The sequence below is a fragment of the Schistocerca americana genome, chromosome 2 (genome assembly GCF_021461395.2).
Source record: "Schistocerca americana isolate TAMUIC-IGC-003095 chromosome 2, iqSchAmer2.1, whole genome shotgun sequence".
NCBI classification, from domain to species: Eukaryota; Metazoa; Arthropoda; class Insecta; order Orthoptera; family Acrididae; genus Schistocerca; species Schistocerca americana.
Window position 1 is genome coordinate 761,009,400 of NC_060120.1, and position 26,060 is coordinate 761,035,459.

At 39.6% G+C, this 26,060-nt stretch overlaps 1 protein-coding gene across 11 annotated transcripts in view; it reads left to right on the top strand.

Annotated features, from left to right (window-relative positions):
- Positions 1 to 26,060, top strand: part of LOC124595060 (mitogen-activated protein kinase kinase kinase kinase 5) — a 307,956-nt gene that overhangs the window by 77,227 nt on the left and 204,669 nt on the right. For all 11 annotated transcript variants that reach the window (XM_047133627.1, XM_047133632.1, XM_047133629.1 and 8 more), the window contains exons 5-7: positions 8,602 to 8,730; positions 8,869 to 9,050; positions 25,277 to 25,358. In XM_047133627.1, coding sequence (XP_046989583.1) covers positions 8,602 to 8,730; positions 8,869 to 9,050; positions 25,277 to 25,358 — 393 coding nt within the window. The remainder of the gene's footprint in view (positions 1 to 8,601; positions 8,731 to 8,868; positions 9,051 to 25,276; positions 25,359 to 26,060) is intronic.

Sequence of the window (26,060 nt, forward strand, 5' to 3'; positions counted from 1 at the left end):
TCTCACAGGTATAAGGATATGTATGTTTTTCAGTTGAATCTAATAATTCTCTTGGATGTAGAATAATTTTACATTTGGCCATATCGGCAATATACTTATTAAGACTGTATTTGTTACAAAATTTTCATCTGCCTAGAAGACTGCAGCCGCCCTGGGAGTGTATGCTATTTATTTATTCAGGGGTTATCTAAAATGATAAAGGACCTGTTATTTTAAAACAGTGTAATTAAATATCTCAAATATACACACACCTGGAATTCATAAGTGTGTTTTTACAAGGATGAGACAGGTGGTCGGCCGTGGCCTTACTGAAGGAACTAGCTCAGCATTTTCCTGAACTGATTTAGAAAACCCCTCGAGAAACTTAATTCGGGATGACTGGATAGAACAAACTCCATCCTCTTGAATATGAGGTTAGTGTCTTAACAAATGCACCACCTTATTTGGTTGGTCCCTATTGTATGATGTTCTATTGACTGTACACAGTTTACACAGGATAACTTAGTACATAAAACAAAGTCATATGCTATGGACACTGCTGGTGACTCCAGGACCACAAATATTTTGCTATGTCTCTTGCACTTCCTGAGGTTGCGTCCCCCATTGACGAGTGAGATGTTGAGTTCAGGAGGCTGACAAAGCATTACTATCGTGCCTATAGATCTTGGCACTTTTTTAAAAAAAAGTTACATTGTGATCATGTACTGTAAAGTGACAATATGTGCTGTAGTTCCTTCATTATTAACCCTTTCTCTGAGTCTTGTAAGTAATCTTCAATTGCATAGTATGCATTACTTAAGAAGTTTATGTGAGCTGTATTTCTAAATAGATGTATTTTAGTAATTGTTTTACAATTGTATTCGCTGATAGAAAATACTGTTTAGAGATTTGTTTTGTTTTTCCTTGGTAAATGTAAGTCCTGTCTAGCTTTGGTTCAATGATTATGTATAAAACTATTCGTGACGTACTAGTTTTTTTTCCTGATGTGTGAACAACAGATTGGTAGATGCACTCACATGGTGCATGCAGGAGTGACAGCTCTCAAAGTGGCAGTACATCTGTTTCCTTAAGGTTTTAAGTGAGTGAAAATATTTGGACATCACAGTTATTGTGCTTCTTTTTACCAGAGGCTTTTTAATGTATCCGGTTCATAATACAAATTTAATTGTGAGGACATTTCTTCAAGCAGTGGTTTCAGAAGGTACATATGCTGCATTGCACAATGTTTCTGTGTGAATATTGCAAGGTGGTATCCAATAGGTTCTGAAATTTGAATTGTGTGTGCAAATAATTACAAGTATACTGAAAAACTGTTATGTGTCTCCCCATGTATTAGAAGAAGGAACAGAAGGACTGAGGAACAGATTTTAATGATCAGCTGTCCACCATTCGCTAAACAGAATGAAAGGACTGAGGAATGACTTCTAAGGAACAGTTGTTCACCATTCACTTCAGGTCAATCTCATCTGTCTTTGTATCATTTGGCTGGTCTCATCCATTTTTGCATGGTCACTCATTCTTCGTTTCAACTCAACAGTTCTTTGTTTTGCTGTAGTTCCTTTCGGTCATTGCTTTCTCCCATTCTTGTTCATTTTCAAACCATTTCAAAATCCCAACTTCCATCTTCTTGTATACATTGTTGAGTGACCACAATCAGTAATTCATAACTTGTTATAATTGTATATTAAATTAAAACAAGAAGTATTGAGTTGCTGAAACTGGTTTTTTGGTGTGCTAGTGTGTGTTTTTGAAAACAAAGTGCCTATGATTTCCACTTTCGCTTTCACAAATAATATTTATCTATAGCAGTGGTTAAGTTCACGTATTTAAATGTTCTACGAGTTGTTAAAAAAATAATTTTTTAAACTGAAAGTGTATGATTTTATCACTGTAGTTCCCTGTCCTATTTTCACTTTTCAGCTTTTGGGGCACATTGGGTAATCCTTTGAAGGGAATAAATGGCAGTCAGACTATCTGCAGTCTGTTGTGATTTGTTTCTTTTGTTAAAGACACAAACTTTTTTAGTTTGAACTTTGAAAATATCTGATCTCATTTGAGTTCAAAATATTTGTGATATTTATCTAACAAGGGGACCTTCTGGACTGATCTGTCCTTTTAGATTTTGTTTGCACTTATAGGACTGTAAGGTCTGTGTGCGGACATGTAATATGAAAGTTTCAAAACTGTGAAGTCTCTCGTTCGACTCTCACTTATAGTAACTGTATTTTTTACTTTTATTTAAATTCTATATTTATTAACAAATGGAAATGTGAATGAACAAATATTTTATTATAGCTTTTAATAAAAAGTGACATCTTTTTATATTCAAGTACTACTTGTACAAAAAATAAACTAAATTTTGATATAGGCATATGAAGTGCTTTATTATAAATGGAAAATGTTATATATCTCAGTAATACTATTCAGTCTCATTCAGTCTCTATAAAGAAAAAAGTATTTTTATATCTTCTTTGATATTTCACACTTTTGCACCAAATTTTAATTTATTATTTTATTCATGGCAGTAATTTTCAGCAACTGTAGTATATATTTTTCAGAATAAACTTCAATTGTTAGTTCCTTACTGCTGACACAACAGCTTGACATATACATATATGTGATGCAGTTACTGCAGTGTGTCAATCTGTGTTTATAGTAATCACATACAATATGTACATTTTTGGGCCTATCATGACATCGTGCTACTATAAAGAAGATATAGACATCTGCTTGACCAATACTGAGTAAGTTTGTGCAATATACCAGGTTATCAAAAAGTCAGTATAAATTTGAAAACTGACTACATAACGGAATAATGTAGATAGAGAGGTACAAATTGACACACGTGCTTGGAATGACATGGGGTTTTATTAGAACCAAAAAAATACTAAAGTTCAAAAAATGTCCGACAGATGGCACTTCATCTGATCAGAATAGCAATAATTAGCATAACAAAGCAAGACAAAGCAAAGATGATGATCTTTACAGTAAATGCTCAATATGTCCACTGTCATTCCTCAACAATAGCGCTAGTCGAGGAATAATGTTGTGAACAGCAATGTAAAGCATGTCCGGAGTTATGGTGAGGCATTGGCGTCGGATGTTGTCTTTCAGCATCCCTAGAGATGTCAGTCGATCACAATACACTTGCGACTTCAGGTGACCCCAAAGCCAATAATCGCACAGACTGAGGTCTAGGGACATGGGAGGCCAAGCATGACGAAAGTGGCGGCTGAGCACACGATCATCACCAAACAAAGCATGCAAGAGATCTTTCACGCGTCAAGCAATATGGGGTGGAGCGCCATCCTGCATAAACACCGTACATTCCAGCAGGTGTTTATCAGCCAGGCTGGGGATGATGCAATTCTGTAACATATCGGTGTACCTCTCACCCGTCACGGTAGCAGTTACAAAACCAGAATCACGCATTTCCTCGAAGAAAAAAAGGCCCGATAACGGTAAATGTGGTAAATCCAACCCATACTGTGACTTTCTCGTCGTGCAATGGAGTTTCCATGACAGTTTTAGGATTTCAGTAGCCCAAATTCTGCAGTTGTGGGCGTTGACAGACCCTCAGAGCGTGAAATGAGCTTCGTCGGTCCACAACACATTACTCAACCAATTGTCATCTTCCGCCATCTTTTGAAATGCCCACACCGCAAATGCCCTCCGCTTCACTAAATCACCAGGTAACAGTTCATAATGCCGATGGATTTTGTACGGATAGCATCGGAGGGTACACCTAAGTGCTAACCAAATAGTAGTGTATGGAATGCCGGTGCGACGTGCGACTACATGAGCGCTGACTTCCCCGTGCATTGACGAACCCGCTACAGTCTCCATTTCTTCCTGAACTATGTCAGCAGTATTACGCCTTGTGCTCAGTCGGCCACTACGTGGTCTATCGTCTAAACAACCTGTGGCTTCGAACTTCGAAATCAATCTCGCCACAGCTGCATTTGTCAACGGACCTTTACCCATTCGAATCCCCTTCCTATGGTGATAGGATCATAACGCTGAACTAGCACATTCCCCATTCTGATAATAAAGCTTCACTAAAAGTGCCTTTTCAGGTGACGTCAACATGCTGCGACTGCTGGCACATCTGATTCTCTCCCTCATTACAGCTCCTTTTATACACGATTGTCATGTGCAGTCACTGACATTTTGCTGTCCAGCGCCATCTGTCGGACATTTTGTGAATATTTCCCCCCCCCCCCCCCCCCCCAATAAAACCCCAAGTCATTCCAACCATGTGTGTAAATTTTTACCTCTCTATCTACATTATTCAGTGGTTTATTAAGTTTTCAAATTTATACTGACTTTTTGATCACCCGGTACATTTTATACTTCACATACATGTATAGCCAAAGTCTAAAGATTTATAATATCCCCAATTTTGTAGGCTTCTGAAGATGACAAATTAATTTGCTGGAATTGGTGTAGCATAATAAAACTGTATTTACAACTGAGACTGAAATTTATCCTTAAAAGTTTTAATTTATTGCGGTTACCCACATTTTCATGTGATCAGCTATTAGTGACTATGTTGATGAGCTGAGCTGGAAATTTTTTGCTCTTAACAGACCTTAGAAATCATATAATTTTTAAAGGTTATTGATTTCTTGCAAGTGTTTTTGTAGCATTTTCGAAAATTCATATCTGGGCATTGAGCTTCTAATGCTGTAAGAATGAAGAAAAGCAGAGGGGTCCAGTCCAATAGGTTTCCTTGCAAATACTTCAGTTTTTAAAAAGACAATTTTTTTTTATTGTCTGTACAAGGTGGACAAGAAGTCCCTGTACCCCCAAGTATTGAATGCTAATTGATTTGATTTGTTTTATTGTAAGTATTTACTTATGTATCAAGTGTCTCATATATCGGTATATTCCACATCATGGTGTAAACACATTTCCACACACCTCCATGTTGTTCTTGATATATTTTTGGGCATGTATGGTGTTATAGAGGAAAATGAATCCTCAACAGCAGTGTGCAGTTGTTCTTTTGTAGCATAACAATGTGCAGATACAGGTCTTAATTGTTCCCCACAATGAGTCGTCAGGTGTGGTGCGGTCAGGACTTCTTGGTGACAATTTCAAGGGAGCTGGTGTTGCTGACGCCATTCACAGTCCCTTCAAAAAAGGACATTCCAAGCAGATGCTGTGATGTCATTGCTGCCCATATCTTTACATAAGGCAGATTCTTTTCTAACTGTGTAATGAAGATTCTCTTTTTTCCAAACAATAATATTTTAATATGTGAGCTGCAGTGAATGGCACATTCATCTGCAAACTTAACCTTGGCATGGTTCACTGCATTTGGAAATTGAGTTAACAAAGCACAGCATGCTGAAACATGCTCCTTCTGGGCTGTATCCAATAACTTGTTTATGAATGTTGGTTGAAAAAGTCTGACATTAAGACCTTTTTTCTTGTGATCCTGCACTCTTATCCTTGGTATACCGAGTTCTGAAGCATGTTTACGTCTTGACTTCTTAGGAGCTCATTCAGTCAAAGCAGAGACTCTGGCACATGTTTCTCCTCGTGTCTTCTTCTCTCCACTCCATGGCCTATCTTTAACACTGCCAAAAGCAAAAACACATCTTTCCCAATCAAGAAATGTTGCTTTTTGCTGTGAAGACTTGGTAAATCTTTCCTGGAATGCTCCCATAATCTCTCTCATTATCTGCCCTGTGCGATGTTGTTAGTCACTAAACGCTCCTCTGTAGTGCAAGTATGACAGCTCACATCTGTCACAACTACAGATTAAAACTCGACTGTAACAACATAAGAAGTAATTATATATAAAAACAAAGATGAGGTGACTTACCGAACAAAAACGCTGGCAGGTCGATAGACACACAAACAAACACAAACATACACACAAAATTCAAGCTTTCGCAACAAATTGTTGCCTCATCAGGAAAGAGGGAAGGAGAGGGGAAGACGAAAGGAAGTGGGTTTTAAAGGAGAGGGTAAGGAGTCATTCCAATCCCGGGAGCGGATTTTTTTTCCGCTCCCGGGATTGGAATGACTCCTTACCCTCTCCTTTAAAACCCACTTCCTTTCGTCTTCCCCTCTCCTTCCCTCTTTCCTGATGAGGCAACAATTTGTTGCGAAAGCTTGAATTTTGTGTGTATGTTTGTGTTTGTTTGTGTGTCTATCGACCTGCCAGCGTTTTTGTTCGGTAAGTCACCTCATCTTTGTTTTTATATATAATTTTTCCCACGTGGAATGTTTCCTTCCGTTATATTGATAACATAAGAAGTAACCTACATAAACATTTGATACTAAACAAGGGTTATAGGGACTTCTCGCCCACACTGTATAGAGGGCATAAGAACAACATATGACCAAACTTTCAGGAAGTATTCCACACATGTAGAGGAAGACATGGGTCCAGAAATGCTTTATTTTCATATTGGAGCTCAGGTTATACATCTCCTCAACACATTGATCAAGAGAACCACACAGGAAAAGAATGTATCAGGACAATATGAAACATTTTACCAGATGAAATGTTCAAAATTCCGTCCATTAACAAGGGTACATGCAACAGCCTACCATCACATTGAATTCCTGGTGCACTTACGTATCACTGGAGAATTATATATTGTTTCACAGCCTTACACAACATGGGCACTAAGACTGTGCATCTTGTACTGCGGTTCTGTACACAAGAACTTTCAAATGCCCGCACAAATAAAAGTCTAGAGTATTTAGGTTCAGAGAGCATGAAAACCAAGGGATTGGTCCATTCATTGCAGAATGTTATTGTCTACAAACATTAATATTAAAATTAGGAGGAGCTCAGTTGTGCACAAAGTAAATATGTTGTGTCATTCATAAAAGTACGTGTTCTAGTAGGACAGATAGAGTATTCTCTAAAAAAGCATGGTAAGTTTCTCCATTGTGCCTGGGTGGAAGAATGTGACACCCTAACAGTCGCCAACAGTGCTGACACAAGTTTTGACTGAAAATCCTTGTTGATGACATGATTGCACAGTTTCATGAGGATTTTTAGCTGCCATATGGGCCGATAATGAAAATTTACTTACTGATCATGTTGAAATGAAGCCTCATCTGTGAAAAACACATTTGCGCCAAAATGAGGGTTGACATATTGTTGAATGAACCATTTACAGAAGTGTACCCATGCAGGAAAATCAGCTGCTGACATGCCTTCACATGCTGTACATGTTATGGATACAGCAGGTTCTCATGTAGCACTCTCCAGACAATCGTGTGGTCACCATTACTTGTTGTAGCTAATTGTCTTATGCTGACATTACGATGGTCATCAGTTGCTTGAAGAAGTTCTTTCCTGATTTGAGGTGTTCACTATCTAGGCCTCCCCCAGTTGAGTAGTAGGCTTAAACATCCCATGCTCCCCAAGACAGCGATCACATGCTTCAAATGTCCTCCAGTTTGGGCACAGTCTTTCTGGAAATCTCTCTCGATACAATCTTTGGGGTGCCGGTATCGTCTGCTAATCGAAAAAGTAAATGAGCATCTGCCAACTCCGCATTCGAGTGCACTTCTATTACAGTGTATGGGAAACCAAGTCCTGATGAACACTAAACAGTTGATGCTACATGCTTGATGCTAGTAGAGAACTGAGGTTTGTTGTATGTCAACACAAGCAATGAAGTGTCACGTGTCAGCTTTTACCTTCATTCCATTAGAACAACAAACACTGGACGATGAACCTAAGAATGGTAACTTACTATATAGTCTATTACACTATGTATACTTGTTTCTTTATTGGAATGGCATGCTGTCACAAGAGAAAAGAGTTTTCATTAGAAACATAATATGAATTATCTTTTTAAACATTTTTTCTGTAAATTTTATCCAATATTGTAAAATCATGGTTACACATGCCTACCCACCCTAGAAACAAAACTAAATGTTCACAAACCAAACTCGTGGATACTTTCTAGTAGCAAGGGTTCCCAGAATCATTTCTCTTGGAAGTTCAAAACTGTCTGCCACTCACCACAAAACTAACGTGAGTTACCCTACCCCCGCCTCCTTTCCCTCCCTAATGCAGAGCTTTGTTACATGCGATCTTGGCAATCAGTTTCTTGTTTTATGATCTTAATTATTTATTTGTACAACCTTTCGGATATATTAAAGTTTTTGTCTCATTATATGTATAAATTAACTGAAGATAATACACTATTTGAAATGAGTCTCAACAGTTAAGAATACATCACAGCAGATCTTTATTGGTTAGTAATGATGTTTCAAATATTTAGAAACCATGGAACAACGCTTGCAGAAAATATTGTGGACCTGTTATTTCCTTATTAGGGAATAGGTGTAAGACTTCTGCTTTTCCTGGTAGTAAGGTGAAGATGATATCACCAAAAGGAACCGTTACCAAGTAACATAATGAAAAAAACTGTAGCTGCTTCTATACAAACAGGAAAAGCTGTACAGCTTGTTGAAAAATTTCAGACATTAATTATTTCTAATACAAATTAAGGTGCTATATATAATCACATTTAGGTATACTCTTAGCTACTTTTCTTATACTGTTAGATACTTTTCACATATGTAATCTTATTCTGAAGTTGTGTTTTTGTTTTTAAGGGAGCCAATATTCTACTAACGGAAGCTGGTGATGTAAAACTGGCTGATTTTGGCGTTTCAGCACAAATAACTGCAACAATCAATAAAAGGAAATCTTTTATTGGGACTCCCTACTGGATGGCTCCAGAAGTGGGTATTAAACAGGGAATGATTTTGTTAATTTGTGCTTAAAATAAATTATTTTAAGCAGACAAATTTGATTCTTCATTTTTGTTTGATATGCCTGCACAACCTCATAGTTTATCCTTTCCTTATTTGCTAATATAGGTTGCAGCTGTGGAAAGAAAGGGTGGATACAACCAGCTGTGTGATATTTGGGCAGTTGGAGTGACTGCTATTGAGTTGGCAGAGCTCCAGCCTCCCATGTTTGACCTGCATCCCATGCGGGCTTTGTTCTTAATGTCAAAAAGTGGTTTCAAACCACCAACTTTAAAAGACAGAGATAAATGGTATGTTGCATATTCATTCTTCTAAGTTAATTTTTTCTTATTAATATGGAGATGATTACAGATTTGAAATACGTGAATGCATGATTCTGAATTGAAAATATTTCAGAGTAATATTGTTTTATAGGAAAAGAATAAAAAAATGATAGCAGTGCAGTACCTAGTGTCAACATTATGTCTGTATTGTGTTATTCATTACTGGAAGACTTGTATCTTACATTTGACTATCAACCTTGAGGGGAAATGTCAGTTCTATAATTCTAGGTAAGATCACAGTGGCTACATTTGATCATTCAGGATTCAAATCCCCACTGGGCCATCCTGATTTAGGTTTCCTGTGATTTATTTGAGTTTTTTCTTTCAGGTGAATATTAGGACTGTTACTTTAAAATGTCCCCTGCCAGATGGTTAAAGGACATTTTGAAGTATTGCACCTCAGCTGTTTTTTGCAAGTATTCAGTTAATTATAGCTTGCATGATTAGCCTATTTTGGCCTTACAAGCCATTTTCAAGCACAGTAGGTGCCAATGATTATATAATTGTTATCCTGTTATACAGTTATTATCCTGTTCACACCTTCAGCACTTGAAAATGGTCCGTCAGGGGGTCAGCATTTGTTTACTGGGTATGGACTTGGCACCTCCAGCATTCCTCTGTTGGGGACTGGTAAGTGCTGCCAGTGCTCTGCCACCATAAGCTCTGGGCTTGCTTCTGGGCAGAGGGCAAGCTTCCCAGACACTGGCATTAAGCTGCTGTCGTACCCATACCTAAGCCTAGTAAGGACAAACACATTCCTTCTAGCTAACACCCCATTTTTCTCATCAGCTGCATTTGCAAGGTGATGGAACGTATGACTCGTGCCCAGCTGGTATGGTGGCTCGAGTCTCGCAATTTATGAACCACTGCACAGTGTGGATTTTGAACGCACCATTCTGCAGTTGACCAAATCGTCACTTTATCCACCCATATCCTGGATGGTTTTCTGTGGAAATACCAGTCCGTAGCAGTGTTTTTCAACTTGGAGAAAGCCTACAACACCTGCTGGAGGACTGGTATCCTCTGTACTCTCTATACGTGGACCTTCCAAGGCCATATGCCTTGTTTCCTTCAGGAATTTTTGAAAGACAGGGTTTCAATGTGTCAGTCCCTTGTCCATTCACTATACTATCGCCGTGACTTTCTTCTCGTCAGATATCCATGCTGTCTGTCTGCCATGCACGGCCCCCCCATCATTTGCCTCTTTCTTCAATGACTCCTTTGATCACCAGTATGGGGCACGTTCTTCTTCTGTATTACCTCCTGGACTTCTCTTTCGGCTCTTGCTCCGGCAACTTAACTTCACGCTACCTGCACCTTTCTCAGTAGGTGTGAACCCTTTACCACCTTGGCTTTGTGCAGCAGCCCGTGCTCACCTTGGCTTTCATTTGCTTCGGTACTCCAGCCTTGCTTTGTCACCTTTCATTTCATGACCTTCGTATGTAACTTCATGATACTACCTTTTGTGCACTGGTGGCTCTTGGACTGACTGTGGTTTCAGATGTGCCTTCTTCATTGGTGGTGACAGTTTTCGGTGTTAGCTTCTGGAACACTGCTCAGTATTTACAGCAGAGCTCTACGCCTTGTATCAAGCCATACAGTACATCCGGCAACACAGACTTTTCAATTGCACCATCTGCTCAGGTTCTCTTAGTGCCCCTGAAACCCTCTGTGTGCTGTGCACCGCCCATCCCTTAGTGCAATAAGTCCAGGAAAGCTGTCACTTGCTGGCTCTTTATGGAGCCACTGTGATGTTTACATGAGTTCATGCTCATATTGGTCTGACAGGAAACAAGGCCGCTGATGCTGCTGCCACGTCTGCAGTCTTCGTACCTCAGACCGCTAGTTCTTACATTCCCTCCAATGATCTCTGTGTTGCCATCTGTCAGCAGGTGGTGTTACTTTGGGATCACTACTGGTCTTCCTGCATTGGAACAAGCTCTGGGTTATTAAGCCTATCCCAGAGGCTCTGATGACCTTCTCTCAGCCCTCTCACCATGAGGAGATCATTTTAGCTAGGTTGCATATTGGGCACTGTCTTTTTAGCTGTCACCAGTTGTTAAGTGGTACTTCCCCACCACTTTGTGCCTATTGTGCTCAACTTTTGATGGTCTGCCATTTTCTGATGGAGGCCCTTTTCTTTTTTTTTAGCCACTTACATTCTCATTTGTGTTTGCTGTCTGAGTTATCGGCCGTTTTTGTGAATGACATTGCTGGCTGTCAACTTTTTATCTGCTATAGCAATATGGCGATGGCCATTTAATTTTTAGTTCGGGACCTCCGTGTCTCTATGGCGTATTTCATAGACCTTTCTCCATGTCCCTGTTTTTAGCTGTTTACTCTTCCATTGATTGGGATTGAAGTGTAATCATTTTTAACTCCTCTCTTTGTCTTCGTGTTCTACAGTTTTGACGTGCACGCTTGTGATCCTAGTTGTTTTTGCATCCTAAAACAAAACGAAACAACAACAACAACAACTGCTTCAGCAAAGACCGTGTGGAATGTGGTAGAATGTGGTGTGTCACAGGGAATGGGGATATTGACTTAATCACCTGGATCCCAAGGATGGTACAAACCTCTGTTAAAAAAAAAAAAAGTGTGCTGCACACTGATGAGATGCATGGCTGTTGAGGTGCAACAGTTGTTAGTGGGAAACATTTAGGGTACTGGCCAGCCACACCTTAGTTGTGTAACGCATACTCAGGTATGAGGGGCTCCATCTGAGTCCACTATTATTTCCCTAGCTTCTCATGGGACCAAGATAGAACCCTTTAAATCTTCCTCTTCTTCTCCCAGCGTGAAGGGTGTATCACCTGTATTTACTCACGGTCATTCATCTAAACAAACGGCGGAGGGTAGTCCTCCTGATAATCAGTTGGACTTTAGTAACAGGGCCCAAGGAGCTGTAAATCAAAATGTTTCTAATGATCAAGAGGAGGGAGAGGATATTTGAAGAAGTGTCCCCCTTCTACATTCATAAAGTCTTAGAAGGACGTGCTGGCACCTTAAAGTCTATTAGGTGGTTGTGTAGTCGTTCTTTGTTGGTCAAAACTAACCAGTCAAAGCAGGTGGAACTGCTTAGGAAGTCACAAAAATTGGGTGACTATGACATCATTGTAGAGATCCACATCTCCCTCAGTTCAAGCAAGGGTATGGTTATGAGCTATGATATCGTGAACATGGTTGTAACGGAACTGAAACAAGACCGGCCGTCACAGTTGATAGTGGATGTGGAGCAAAGGACATGGAGGAGTAATGGAGGAATTGAGAAGACCACCACCTTCATTGTCACCTTTAGTTCTCTCGTGCTGCCTGAACATATTATGGCAGGGTTCTTCCAACTAACAGTTAGGGATTACATGCATAGCCTCATCTGGTGCTATAAATGCCACATTTTGGTTGTACGGTGATGAGTCGTGGAGGTGAAGTGACCTGTGGGAAGTTTGGGAAGGTAGCCCATGACACTGGGACTGACTGCCTGTTTCTGGCGATCTGCATTAACTGCTCTGGGAGCTACCCAGTCTGGACCTGAGACAGCCCTGTTTTTGCTGAGGAATGAAAAATTCAGGAAATAAAAATGACTAATCAGTTTTCCTAGGGTGAAGTTAAAAGAATACAAGGTGACACAACCTGTCTTCACCATATCGTATACTTCGATGGTGCAGAAATCTGTTCCCAAGGTGGACATGGTGTACACTTTAACATAGACGATGTCCAGCACACCACTGCCTAGCACCAGCAGCAGCACTTATACTTGCATGTTTACGTGCCAAAGCGAAACACGTAAAGACATAGCAATACAGACAACTATGACAGAAGAGACCAGCAACATTTTTGCAGTGAGCATTGAGAAGGCACATGAAAAGCAGAGTGCCTCTCAACAAACCTGTTCCCCATCACCCTCGAAGGGACAGGGGGCGGGGAAAAGATGATGACATTCAGGTTGAAAGTTATCCTGGGCACCTCCAGATGTCATTCTGGTATGTCTGACTGATGAGGAGGAGATCATAGAGTTAGATGCCTTGTCATCGGACCCAGGCAGCCCCTCCACTCCCCTTCACTCTACAAGTGCTTCACCTCCCCAGCACAAAGATAGGGGTAAATTAAAACTGCACACTGAAATGGCTCCCATACTACAGTGAAACATAAATGGGTTCAGGACTTGGGGAGAAACTGAGACTACAAGCACAGGTACGTTCTCTATACTTGTGTTTACAAGAAACACGTTTTAAAGATACAAGCACCGCTGTGCTACAGGGCTATACCCTCTACCACAAGGAAAGACCTAACTGTGGAGAGCACCAAGGGAGGGGTTGCTGTGTTTGGAGGTAATGCGCACCAGCACCCTGCTCTCCCCGTGGCTACTGATCGGCAAGCAGTTGCAGTTGAAATTCGTATATGACACAGGATTACTGTTTGCCCATTGTATTTACCCCCGCAAGATGGAATAGACTCTTAGACTCTCACAGATATTATGGAGCAAATCTCCCAACTATTTCTCCTACTGGGAGACTTCATTGCCTGTCACGTATTTGGGTCTCCACCTCCCATTGTCATTGGGGTCAGGGTTTGCAGAACCTCATGATGTCTCATGACCAGTGCATCATCAACACAGGTATTCTGACTCTTTTTCTGTGCTGCTACTGGGTCATTCTCAGCCAACAACCTCTCTTTCTGCTGTCCAGTCCTTGTTGACTCTTGTTCATTGGGATGTCATTGACTACCTTCATTCCAGTGACTACTTCCCTCTCTGCATTCACCTACTGGATGGAGCATTACCTGAACAGAAGCCACCAAAATGGATAGTCAGCAGGGCTAATTGGATGCTGTTCAGCCAGCAGTGTGTGTTTGGATACCACAGCAGTGTCCAGGTATGGGTGGACCACATTACACAAGTGATCCATCATACTGCTGACTTATCCATCTCAGAGTCATCAGTTTGTCTTAGGAGGCAGCCTTGGTGGACTGGTGAGTGCTGCTCAGCAATTCAGGACAGGCACTCGGCTCTTTGACAGTTTAAGTACCACCCAACAGCAGACATACTCACAGGCTTTCAGGTCATGAGAGCCAAGGCTCGACACATAACTAAGGAGTGCAAGAAAAGGTCCTGCCAAGCATTCGTAGACTCCGTCAGCCATTCTACTTGTTCTAAAAAAGTATGGGAAGCCATTGGGAGGATTTCTGATTAACATAGACATTTACCGAGAGCAGTAGTGCTGAAAAAGAGGTGTTCCCAAACAACGTTCAGAGACACCGCTCAGATGACAGCAGAGCATTTTTCAAAGACTACTGCCAATTCCAGCCAGGATGCTGTGTTTCGCCGCCACCATGTTACTGTAGAGACTTCAGATCCAAAAATTCTGATTCTTTCAACTATTACCCTTTCTCTGTGTGAAAGTTGAAATCAGCACTGTCCCAGACTTGTGATGCTGCACCTGCTCACGACAATGCCCAGTACTGCATGCTTCAACATTTGCCTACACCATCAAAGGAAATCCTGCTCGAATGCTTTATTTGTTATGGCGGACATGTCATCTCCCCAACTCCTTGGTAAAAGCAATTTTGATCCCTCTCCTCAAACCAGGGAATGTGCACAATGCCCCAGTAATTAACTGGCCTATCGCCTTAATGACCTGTGTCGGAAAAATCCTAGAGTGAATGTTTAAGTGTCATCTGGTCTGGTTGTTAGAGACCAGACAACTTCTTAGTCACTCTGAGTGTGGATTCTGGAGATTTTGGTCCACTGTTGACAGCCTTACCTTGGCGTGGGAGGCTGTTCAGGAGGCTTTCCCTCATGAACATCCCTGTCTTAGTGTATTCGTTGACATCAGTAAGGCGGACGACATTACCTGGAGACACAGTATACTAGAGCAGCTTTATCAGTTGGGCTTTCGTGGCCAGCTGCTCATCTTCATATGGTATTTCCTGTCTATGCAGCTTTTTAGGTCTCGCATTGGTGACATGCTGTCGGATTGTTTTGAGCAGGAGAATAGTGTCCCTCAGGCCAGAATTTTAAGTACCCTCGTTGCCATAGCCTTAAACTGTATCGTGCCTGTGGTGAGGAGTCTCGTACAATGCTGTTTTCTGTTCCTCCTCCAGTGTTGCAACAGCATGTCGCCAGTTGCAACATGTGGTGCAGAGATTAGAGGAGTGGGCTGCAAAGATGGGTTTTCAGTTCTCTGCAGGTAAGAGTGTGTGTGTGTGTGTGTGTGTGTGTGTGTGTGTGTGTGTGTGTGTGTGTGTGTGTGTGTGTGTGTGTGTGTCCGTCCGTCCATTTTAATCATTCTCATCGTATTTTTAATTTACTTGACTTGCATATGAGGGACATAATCATTCTCATTGTATTTTTAATTTACTTGACTTGCATATGAGGGTCACCTTTCTACGTTTTAAAGACTCAGAGAGGCTTGTGGGTCTCATTTTTTACTCCAGTTTGTCATGGTTGCCACATCTGAAAGGCATGAAAGCCAGAACCCTGAAGGCACTGAATATTATAAAGTACCTTAGCCACAGGTCTTGTGGAGTTGGCAGGTTGCGTGTGCTCCAGTTGTATAGGGCTTTCGTGTGTTCGTGGCTAGACCATGGGTGCACAATGTATGGATCGGTGAGGCCTTCTTACCTGAAAATCATTAACATTGTCCACCAAGAGGGGGTTAGGCTGGCAACAGGTGCTTATAAGACCAGCCCCATACCCAGTTCTGTGCTGAGGTTGATGAACTACCACTTACAGTCCGACGGCCACTCCTCGTGGTGCATCAAGCATGCAAGTTCCTTGCAGGCCCGAACTCACCTGCATGTCATACTGTTGCTCGTCTGCCTCTGGAACCCTTCTCCAATCGTCCATGAGCAAAAAGCCAATTTTGGATACATGTGCGGCATGTGCTGGAATCACTTGGTATGGAAGAAGTAAAACCCCAAGTACCATGTTTTAACCGTCTGCCACCCTCGTTGCTGCAGAGGCACGGGGTAATTTTAGACTTAGTGTAGTACAGGAGAGGTTGCACTCCTGCATATATTTTAATTCACTATTTAAGGACATTTTAACTGAGCACCACAACTCTACAGCTGTCTTTATCGATGAGTTGAAGCAGAGGACTCCATTAGTTTTTTTGTTGTTTTCCCTGATTGTGTCCTCAAGGTCCAGCTGACTCGTGACTTTACTGCCTTCAATGCAGAATTATATGTGATGTTCTAAGCATTAGAGAGGATGAGGTGCGTGTTGAGAGCTAAATTCCTTTTTTGTTCTGATTCTATGAGTTCAGTTCACTCTCTGCCATGTTTCTACCCTGCATGTAAAGTAGTCAAGAATATTCAGATCGCCCTTCTCCAACTACAGAAACTGGGGTAGGTGGTGTCTTTCTGCTAGGTACTGGCCCACATGGGTATTGTGGGAAACAAAATGGTGGATGTAGCAGCCATGGAGGCCAGTCTTATCCTCAGTGACTTCAGTGTGCCATCCCCCCGCATTCTATCACCTCACTGTTGAGATACAGGGTCTTGCGTCTATGGGAGGATGAATGGCTGGAAGGGATAGACAATAAGCTCCATCTAGTAAAGCCCACAATGCGGCTGTGCCATACTTCTTTGTAGTCACAGTGATGAGATGAGGATCTGCTTACTCATCTTTGCATAAGCCACAGTCATATGAGGCATGGCTTCTTGCTCTGGTGAGAGAATCCTCCAATGTGTGGTGCTTGTGGCACGCAGATCACAGTGCACCACATTTTATTAGACTGTGTTATATTCTCCAGCCAGAGGGCAGTGGCAGATTTGCTCTATACTAAGTAATGTTCAAATAAATGTGGTGAGAGTTTTAAGATTGTGTGATTTGTCCAACTTGTTTCTTAAAATTTTAGGGCATTGTTCTTGATCTGTTAACAGGGGAACTGGCTTAGCCTTTTTTTTCTCCCCCAGCCAGTCACATTTCCCTGTGCCTTTCTTGTAGCTCATCTCTGGCTTTATTCCCATTTTGATCCCGGTTATAGCATCTTTCACCCTTCTTCATTGTATTAAGGCCTGTGAGATAGACTGGTTGTGTGAGTCAATGGAGTGATGCAGGAATGAGTGAAGAACTCCTTTCAGGTGAGGTCTTGATAATTAGTCATAACTATAACAATTGCTTCATTAATTTCAGTGGTAAAATGTTTTCTCTGACCAATCAAAAGGAAATTCACAATTCAAGATATACTTTCCACAGAAGCATTTGTGCCTGGTAGAGCAAGAGCAAGACTCACAAGCACACCTATATTTTTACATTAAGTACCTTTACTTTTAAGTGTATAGAATACATCACACCATCTCTTATCTGTTTCCAAATTAGCTCTTTTCCTGTTCCTCAAGTTTCTTGGACACAATGTTGTTCACGCATCCCATCCCTTCAAACAATACATCTTCATCTATCTGATATGTTGCACCTGAATCTACGGTCTTAACAATATTAGACAATTTAAAAGTTCAACCCAAGAAACAGAATTTTTCATTGTCATCCAATGAAATGATGTCAGAGGTTGAAATGGAGAAGTTCACTTTTCTAAATAAGTCACAAAAGTGTCATAAAATAAATTGGTAATCATTTGATGTTTTGACTGAGTGAAAATACCATCCTTTTCCAAGTTACTGATTTTTTCTTTAAGAAGCTCTAATTCCCACAAACATACTTAGCATCTTTAAGTTCTGACTGAATTTCATGCATTTGCATATGGCGATAAAATGTTCACTAAAATTGTTTCACATTTTGTCCTAGAACATGTGGATTTTTTCTCAAATAGTTCTCTGATGAGAAAAGCTGTGCAGTCTATTGAGCTGGAAGAATGATTGTGTTTTGCGGTGTGGAATGCAAATAATCCTTCTTCCACAGCAATACATTTGTCTTGCTCTGTTTGTAGTTCATTTGAACTTACAAAGGAAGTAACACTGCTAGAGGTTCTCGTGGAAACTGCCGATGTGTTGTGTTGTATCAGCAACTCCTCCATGTTCAATGGAAAAAAACTGAATCACACAATATACATTCTACATTCATCCTTGTGGTTTCCTTCAAAAAGGGAAACTGTTATTTCATAGGTTTCAAGAAAGAACACTTTCTTTTTCCCATATTGACAGGCATGCATTAGTTTCACACACATCAAACAACAGACAATGGAGCACACTAAAGCAGGCTTGCCAAACCCGGTGTTGAAACTGCCACCTGCTTCTCGTTGTGGTCTGTAACAGTCTGAAGACATTGTATTGGTTGCATTTACTGCCAATGTATGTCATCTAACAGTGAATAGCTAATTCGTAATTACAAATATTATTGAACATTGATAGCCCTATAACATTCTTTAATGAAAACTTATTACATCAGTCTGTCACTTCTGCGATAGCAAATAATCTTCTGTTCACAACTCTCCTCATCCTGTGGCCAAAATAATGCTTCTTTATTACATTTTTGTGCCAAAGACGAAATAAGACTCAAGAAAATATTAAAAAACTATGCCTATGACATTAAATTGTCGTAAACGGGACACAGAATGAAAAAAAGGTTAGTCTCATTAAAACTGGGATGTCTGATCACCCTATTGTAAAGCTGAAATTGGCCCATCGTGCAAGGTATAATAAACTGAATACTTGTGAAAAAACAGCAAAGGTAGAATACTTCAAAAGTCCTTCAGCAAATATATGGCTGTTGTTCCCTAGAGAAAAAAATAATTTCCTCAGCTAATTTCCTTTACCACCCTCCTCCAACCTCACTTGTCCATCTCTATATCTTTGTGGATATTGTGGTTGGTGGAACATATAACCCTAATCTTCCTGCACTGGATATAAATAATTATTTTATCAGACTATTGTTGTTTGAAGTTTTTGTTGCAACAAACATTTAGCAAGTAGTTAAGGAAACCAAAGAGAAATTTGGAAATAGGACTAAAGTTCAGAGAGAAAAAATAAAGTCTTTGACATTTGGATGATCAGTGTTTTGAAGAGACATTGTAAGGGGCTCAGCAACAAAATGAAAAAAGGGATAACAAAATGTAATCAAATCAAAGCCTGCAGTGATGAGAGAATTAGATTAAGAAATGAAACATTAAAAGTAGTAGATGGGCTTTTCTATTTGGGAAGCAAAATAACTGACAATGGCAGAAGTAGAGAGGATAAAAAATGCAGACTGGCAATAGCAAGAAAAGCATTTCTGAAAAAGATAAAATTGTTAACATAGAATCTAAATTTTAGGTGTTAGAAATTTTTTCTGAAGGTGGAGTATATCCATAAATGTGGACAAGAAACATTTCAGACAATAAGAGGCTAGAATTTCTTGAAATGTGGTGCGACAGAAGAATATTGAAGATTAGGTAGATAGATTGAAAACCTAATGGTACGGAATCGCATTGGAGGGGGGTAATAGAAATTTATGGCTAAACTTGATGGACACTTAATAGCACACATACAAAGGCATCAAAGAATCATCAGAGTGGTAATGGAGGGAAATGTGGAGGGTAAAAATTGTCGAGGAAGTGCAAGATATGCATACAGTAAGCAAGTTCAAAATGATGTAGGTTGAAGTAGTTACACACAGATGAAGAGGCTTGCCCAGCTTAGACTAGTATGGAGAACTGCTTCAACCTGTTTTTGGAATGAAGACCACAACTACTACTACCATCCAAATCATCATTTTTAACAGCAAATATTTTTCCTCAAAGTATTTCGTCACACGTTTCTGGACATTGTTTGAGGATATGCACCATTTCACCTCCATGAAATCTCATCCATGTAATAATCTGCAGGCTTAACTCAGGCATTTTCTGATTTATATTTGATGCAGTAAAAATTATGACGAACATGCCCCATTCTGGAGAAACTGCATTGCACAATTGATGGAAATACTGTCTGGAAAGTGGAGGCTACTTTTTCAGAGTATCATCATTTAATTTAGTAACTTGCTAGCTTTCATCCTTGCTATGGAGTTTTGGAAAAAGTTATCAGTAACTGTTCACTATCTTTGTTGTTAAAGTTGTTATCATTAGTGTAACATGTTCCATTACATTGTAATATTACATGTAATTAGGTTAATTTAAAATTTCATCCACAGAATCTTCAAGAAATTGTAATAGAAAAACTTGTGCAGTTTACTACGAAAGATTAAAGTACATAAAAAATGCATGTATCGAGATTTTTCAAATTATGCATGAAGTTACTGTTAAAACCTGTAAATGACAACATATCTGAGAATCTTGTTGAATTAAGTAAAAGTTGTAAAAAAATATTGTTGTGAATTTGTTAACTAAAGACTGATTTATTCTTGAACCATCTTCCTCCTCTATCAATTACTTTTTCCTGAAATTATGTCTGCCTTTTGTTAAATTAATACAGCTTAATGGCAGGTAGCAATTATTTTTGTGTCTTCCATTAGATATTCACAGTGTGTGCAGAGTTATTTTGAAGAGTTTATAATGGCTTTTAGTTTTCCATGATGTGTTAATTTGGCTGTAAAATTGATAAGTGTGGGAACTTAGTTATTAATTGTTGGCAGTTCATAAGAAAAAAGGGTTTTTTGATAAGAAAAAAGGGTTTTTTTGTTTCCACCATTTTATAAGAGGCAGTCAGATGAAAAAAAGACAGATGGAGGAAAAGTAAGTAAATTTTGTATGATATGAAAAGTTTTTCTCGTACAAAGGCATCAAAGAATCATCAGTTTGCTAATGGAGGGAAATGTGGATGGCAAAAATTATAGCAGAAGCACACTTTGGGACAAGATAGGCAGTGCCTTATTGGAAAAATATTTGCAGTTGCGTGTAGAACCATGATTGTACTCAGATGTGCACCTCTTCATTTGAAACAAATTGAAGGCCACTTCTCTCTTCAGAGCTCCAGAAATATTCCTGAATGTACATGTAAGATAGTAAGAAAAAATGTGCTCATTCATTCATTAATTCTTCCAGTCATTCATTCTTCCACCCAGCCATAGTGTTCTGTAGACCCCATCAAGAAGGGAAACTTTCCTGGATGTGGAACAAGTCAGGGTATACGTGAACTTGAGACAAACAACGGAAAATTTATTGGTTTACTGTGTGTACTGCCTCTTGCTTTTCACATTTATAAATTTAATTGAACAAATTAGTAAGAAAACGTCTACTTTGAGAAAAGCTGCTGCCTCCTGAGATTCATTATATAACTACTGTGCACCTGCTGTTAGCAGCTTAATATTTATTTGAAACGATGTCATTTTTTCAGAGAAAATGCTTTTCATTGGCTTATGAGGTACGTTTCTACATTTATTTTTAATTGGTAGAGATTCCCAATTTGTTGCTTTATGATGGATGCGAGCTTGTTGTCTACCTTACCACCAGAGTACACAACTCCGTTCTGAACCCAGATCAAGGAGGCAAATTCTACTTGAAAATTATTTCCCTGTCACATATTGTGAATTTGTGTAACACAGTTCATTTGAAACTGATTTTTATCATCAGCAACAAAAACCATTAAAGAGTAAAGATATTGGTAAGGAAGTGTAAGAATCCCAAGATCCTTAATAATGCTCCAAGATGTATGGTTATTTACACAATATTCTTACTGCTCATTTCTGCTGAATAAACACTTTGTTTACTTTAGGTGCATTGCTCTAAAAAATAATTCCATTTGACAAGCCACCATTCTTGTCTTTAGGTCATCACAATGAGAGATGCTTCTAAGAACATAACATGCTGAATTGAGCTTTTTGATTTAGTGTTGGGTTAACTATAACTTGTTATCCAGATGGACTAGAAGGAATTTTATGCTCTGTGTGCTTTATTCAGTGTACATCCATTAGTGTCTACTTCTGAAGTCAAAAGGTCATTATTGATTGTTTGCAATTGTGTAGTATGTAAGATTAAGAGTTAAATTGTTAGGTGTGAACCATGTATAGGGGTCTGTGGCTATTGTCTTAGGTGTGTCTGCTATGTTTGGGTTTGGAGTCCTGATTAGTATACTTGTGTCATCGCATACATTACATATTTTGAATTACACTTATGCAGGTTAGAAACAGGATGAACCCAATATTAATCTTTGTGGCATTCCACTTGTTATGTTGTCATTCTCAGGTTATTTTCATGTCAGAGGTACAGTCTGTTACTGAGACCGTCTTCTTTCTTGTATGGAGGTAAGATTCCATCGAGCCAAGAGATATGCTATAAATGCAGCAACACTTTAGTGTCCTAAATAGAAGTAAGCCACACAATCACTGGTGCTGGCAGCATCAGAGAATATACTAACAGGATAATTTTTCCTGTTTAGCTCTATTAACACTTCATTTGAGAGGTTTTTGCAGTGTTTTTTGTATCCCTTTATGAAAGCCAAATTGAAAGGCGGTTAATAAGTTCTGCTTAGTTAAAGGTTTCAGATAGATTATATAATGGTAAGAGAGAGATTTAGGAACCAGATTTTAAATTGTAAGACATTTCCAGGGGCAGATGTGGACTCTGACCAAAATCTATTGGTTATGAACTGTAGATTAAAACTGAAGAAACTGAAAAAAGGTGGGAACTTAAGGAGATGGGACCTGGATAAACTGAAAGAACCAGAGGTTGTACAGAGTTTCAGGGAGAGCATAAGGGAACAATTGACAGGAATGGGGGAAAGAAATACAGTAGAAGAAGAATGGGTAGCAAAAATGCAGTAAGTGAAGCAGGCAAAAAGGAATACAAATGTCTGAAAAATAAGATCGACAGGAAATCCAAAATGGCTAATCAGGGATGGCTAGAGGACAGATGTAATGATGTAGAGGCTTATCTCACGAGGGTTAAGATAGATACTGCCTACAGGAAAATTAAAGAGACCTTTGGAGAAAAGAGAACCACTTGCATGAATATCAAGAGTTCAGATGGAAACCCAGTTCTAAGCAAAGAAGGGAAAGCAGAAAGGTGGAAGGAGTATATAGAGGGTCTATACAGGGGCGATGTTCTTGAGGACAATTTTATGGAAATGGAAGAGGAGGTAGATGAAGATGAGATGGGAGATATGATACTACGTGAAGAGTTGGACAGAGGACTGAAAGACCTGAGTCGAAACAAGGCCCCGGGAGTAGACAATATTCCATTGGAACTACTGACAGCCTTGGGAGAGCCAGGCCTAACAAAACTCTATCACCTGGTGAGCAAGATGTATGAGACAGGCGAAATTCCCTCAGACTTCAAGAAGAGTATAGTAATTCCAATCCCAAAGAAAGCAGCTGTTGACAGATGTGAAAATTACAGAACTATCAGTTTAATAAGTCTCAGCTGCAAAATACTAACGTGAATTCTTTACAGACGAATGGAAAAACTGGTAGAAGCTGACCTCGGGGAAGATCAGTTTGGATTCCGTAGAAATGTTGGAACACGTGAGGCAATACTGAACCTACGACTTATCTTAGAAGAAAGATTAAGGAAAGGCAAACCTACGTTTCTAGCATTTGTAGACTTAGAGAAAGCTTTTGACAATGTTGACTGGAATACTCACTTTCAAATTCTGAACGTGGCAGGGGTCAAACACAGGGAGCGAAAGGCTATTTACAATTTGTACAAAACCAGGTGGCAGTGATAAGAGTCGAGGGACATGAAAGGGAAGCAGTGGTTGGGAAGGGAGTGAGACAGGGTTGAAGACTCTTCCTGATGCTATTCTATCTGTATATTGAGCGAGCAGTAAAGGTAACAAAAGAAAAGTTCGGAGTAGGTATTAAAATCCATGGAGAAGAAATAAAAGCTTTGAGGTTTGCCGACGACATTGTAATTCTGTCAGAGAGCAAAGGACTTGGAAGAGCAGTTGAATGGAATGGACAGTGTCTTGAAAGGAGGGTATAACATGAACATCAACAAAAGCAAAACGAGGATAATGGAATATATTCGAATTAAATCGTGTGATGCTCAGGGAATTAGATTAGGAAATGAGACACTTAAAGTAGTAGAGGAGTTTTGCTATTTGGGGAACAAAATAACTGATGATGGTCAAAGTTGAGAGGATGTCAAATGTAGACTGGCAATGGCAAGGAATGCGTTTCTGAAGAAGAGAAATTTGTTAACATCGAGTATTGATTTAAGTGTCAGGAAGTCGTTTCTGAAAGTATTTGTATGGAGTGTAGCCATGTATGGAAGTGAAACATGGATGATAAATAGTTTAGATAAGAAGAGAATAGAAGCTTTCGAAATGTGGTGCTACAGAAGAATGCTGAAGATTAGATGGGTAGATCACATAACTAATGAGGAGGTGTTAAGTAGAATTGGGGAGAAGAGGAGTTTGTGGCACAACTTGACTAGAAGAATGGATCGGTTGGTAGGACATGTTCTGAGGCATCAAGGGATCACCAATTTGGTACTGGAAGGCAGCGTGGAGGGTAAAAATCATAGAGGGAGAGCAAGAGATGAATACACTAAGCAGATTCACAAGGATGTAGGCTGCAGTAGGTACTGGGAGATGAAGAATATTGCGCAGGATAGAGTAGCATGGAGAGCTGCGTCAAACCAGTCTCAGGACTGAAGACAACAACAACAACAACAACAACAACAGTTAAATGAGTTAGTCTTCTGTCACAGACCACATTCTCAAATGGTTTTAAAGGACTGGAAGGAGCGATGTAGATTGTGATCAGAAGTGGTTTCCTTGTCACCAGTTTTGTAAGTCGTTGTTTCTACAACACGTTTTAGTCAGTCAAAATATCTGCACTGAGTCAGATGATGATATAGAGACTGGAGTTGAAGTGTGACTTTAAAAACTTCAGTAAATGGTACATTCCAACCTTTGATAGACAACACCAAACACTTGACAGTATGGCACTGCGTGAATTGTATTGATAGATTTCTTCTGCTGGCAATTGATAACAATAATTCGAAAAAAATAGTTCTTAAGAAAATGGGTCTTTATACTTTATTTTTAAAAAGAGTATGTACGTGACACCATATAAATTAAAAACCATTTATGAATCTGACATGGTTGGAACTTTGTATTCTACCTTCTGTGATAAGAAAAAGTGTAAAAACAGAGCTCTTAAACATTTTGAGCTCTGCTCTATTGTCTGTTTGTATATTTTATCTGCCTGGTGATGAGGGTGAGTAAAAACTAAATTACACTTTAGCCATATTACCAGATCAGTGACCTACTGTATTACTAACAGGCTTTGGCATATTATATGATGTGTTTCACAACTTGATAATACTGATAATAGTTTTACTGAGTCATATTATGATAATATATTTTTTGTTTTCTTTTAGGAGCCCAACATTTCACAATTTTGTCAAAGTTGCATTGACAAAAAATCCAAAGAAAAGGCCAACAGCAGAAAAACTCCTGCAGGTATGTGTCATGGATAGAGAGGGAGAGAGAAATTGGTTAGTTTAGTGAAGGAAATATGTAATTTGTTTATAGGTGAACAGTAATGAATGAAGGCTCTTTCTTTATATACAAAAAGTATGAAGGCATACATGAAAGTCCTCTATTGTACTGTATTGTTTGGTGCAACTTTCAATGGAAATATTCACTGATGAACTTATGCAGCATGTTGATTTCCCAGCTGTGAGATTGAAAGCCGCCTGGTGGTGTTGTGGGCATGTGATGCACGTGATGTGGTAAGGAAAGAATATAAGCAGAGCAGAGACAAATGAGGAATCATTATAGTGACAATTCGAGCTGCTAATGGGGAAATCCGCTGAATTAAGTGACTCTGACAAAGGGCAGATCTTTATGCCCTGGCACTTAGGAATGAGCATCTCGGAAATGGCAAAGCTGGTCGGCTGTTCGGGTGCTACACTACTGAATATATGTGGAAAGTAGTTGAAGGACGATGAAACCACAAGAAAGTGACAAGTTATTGGATGTCTGTACCTCATCATAGAATGTGGATATTAGAGGTTTGCCTTCTCTGTAAAGTGGAATAGAAAGCAATCTGTGACAGTTATGATGAGAGAGTGCAATGCTGGTGGCAGGCACAAGTATTTTGAAGCAGGCTGTTCACCCCACATTGTTGAACATGGGACTCTGCAGCAGACAACCATTCCG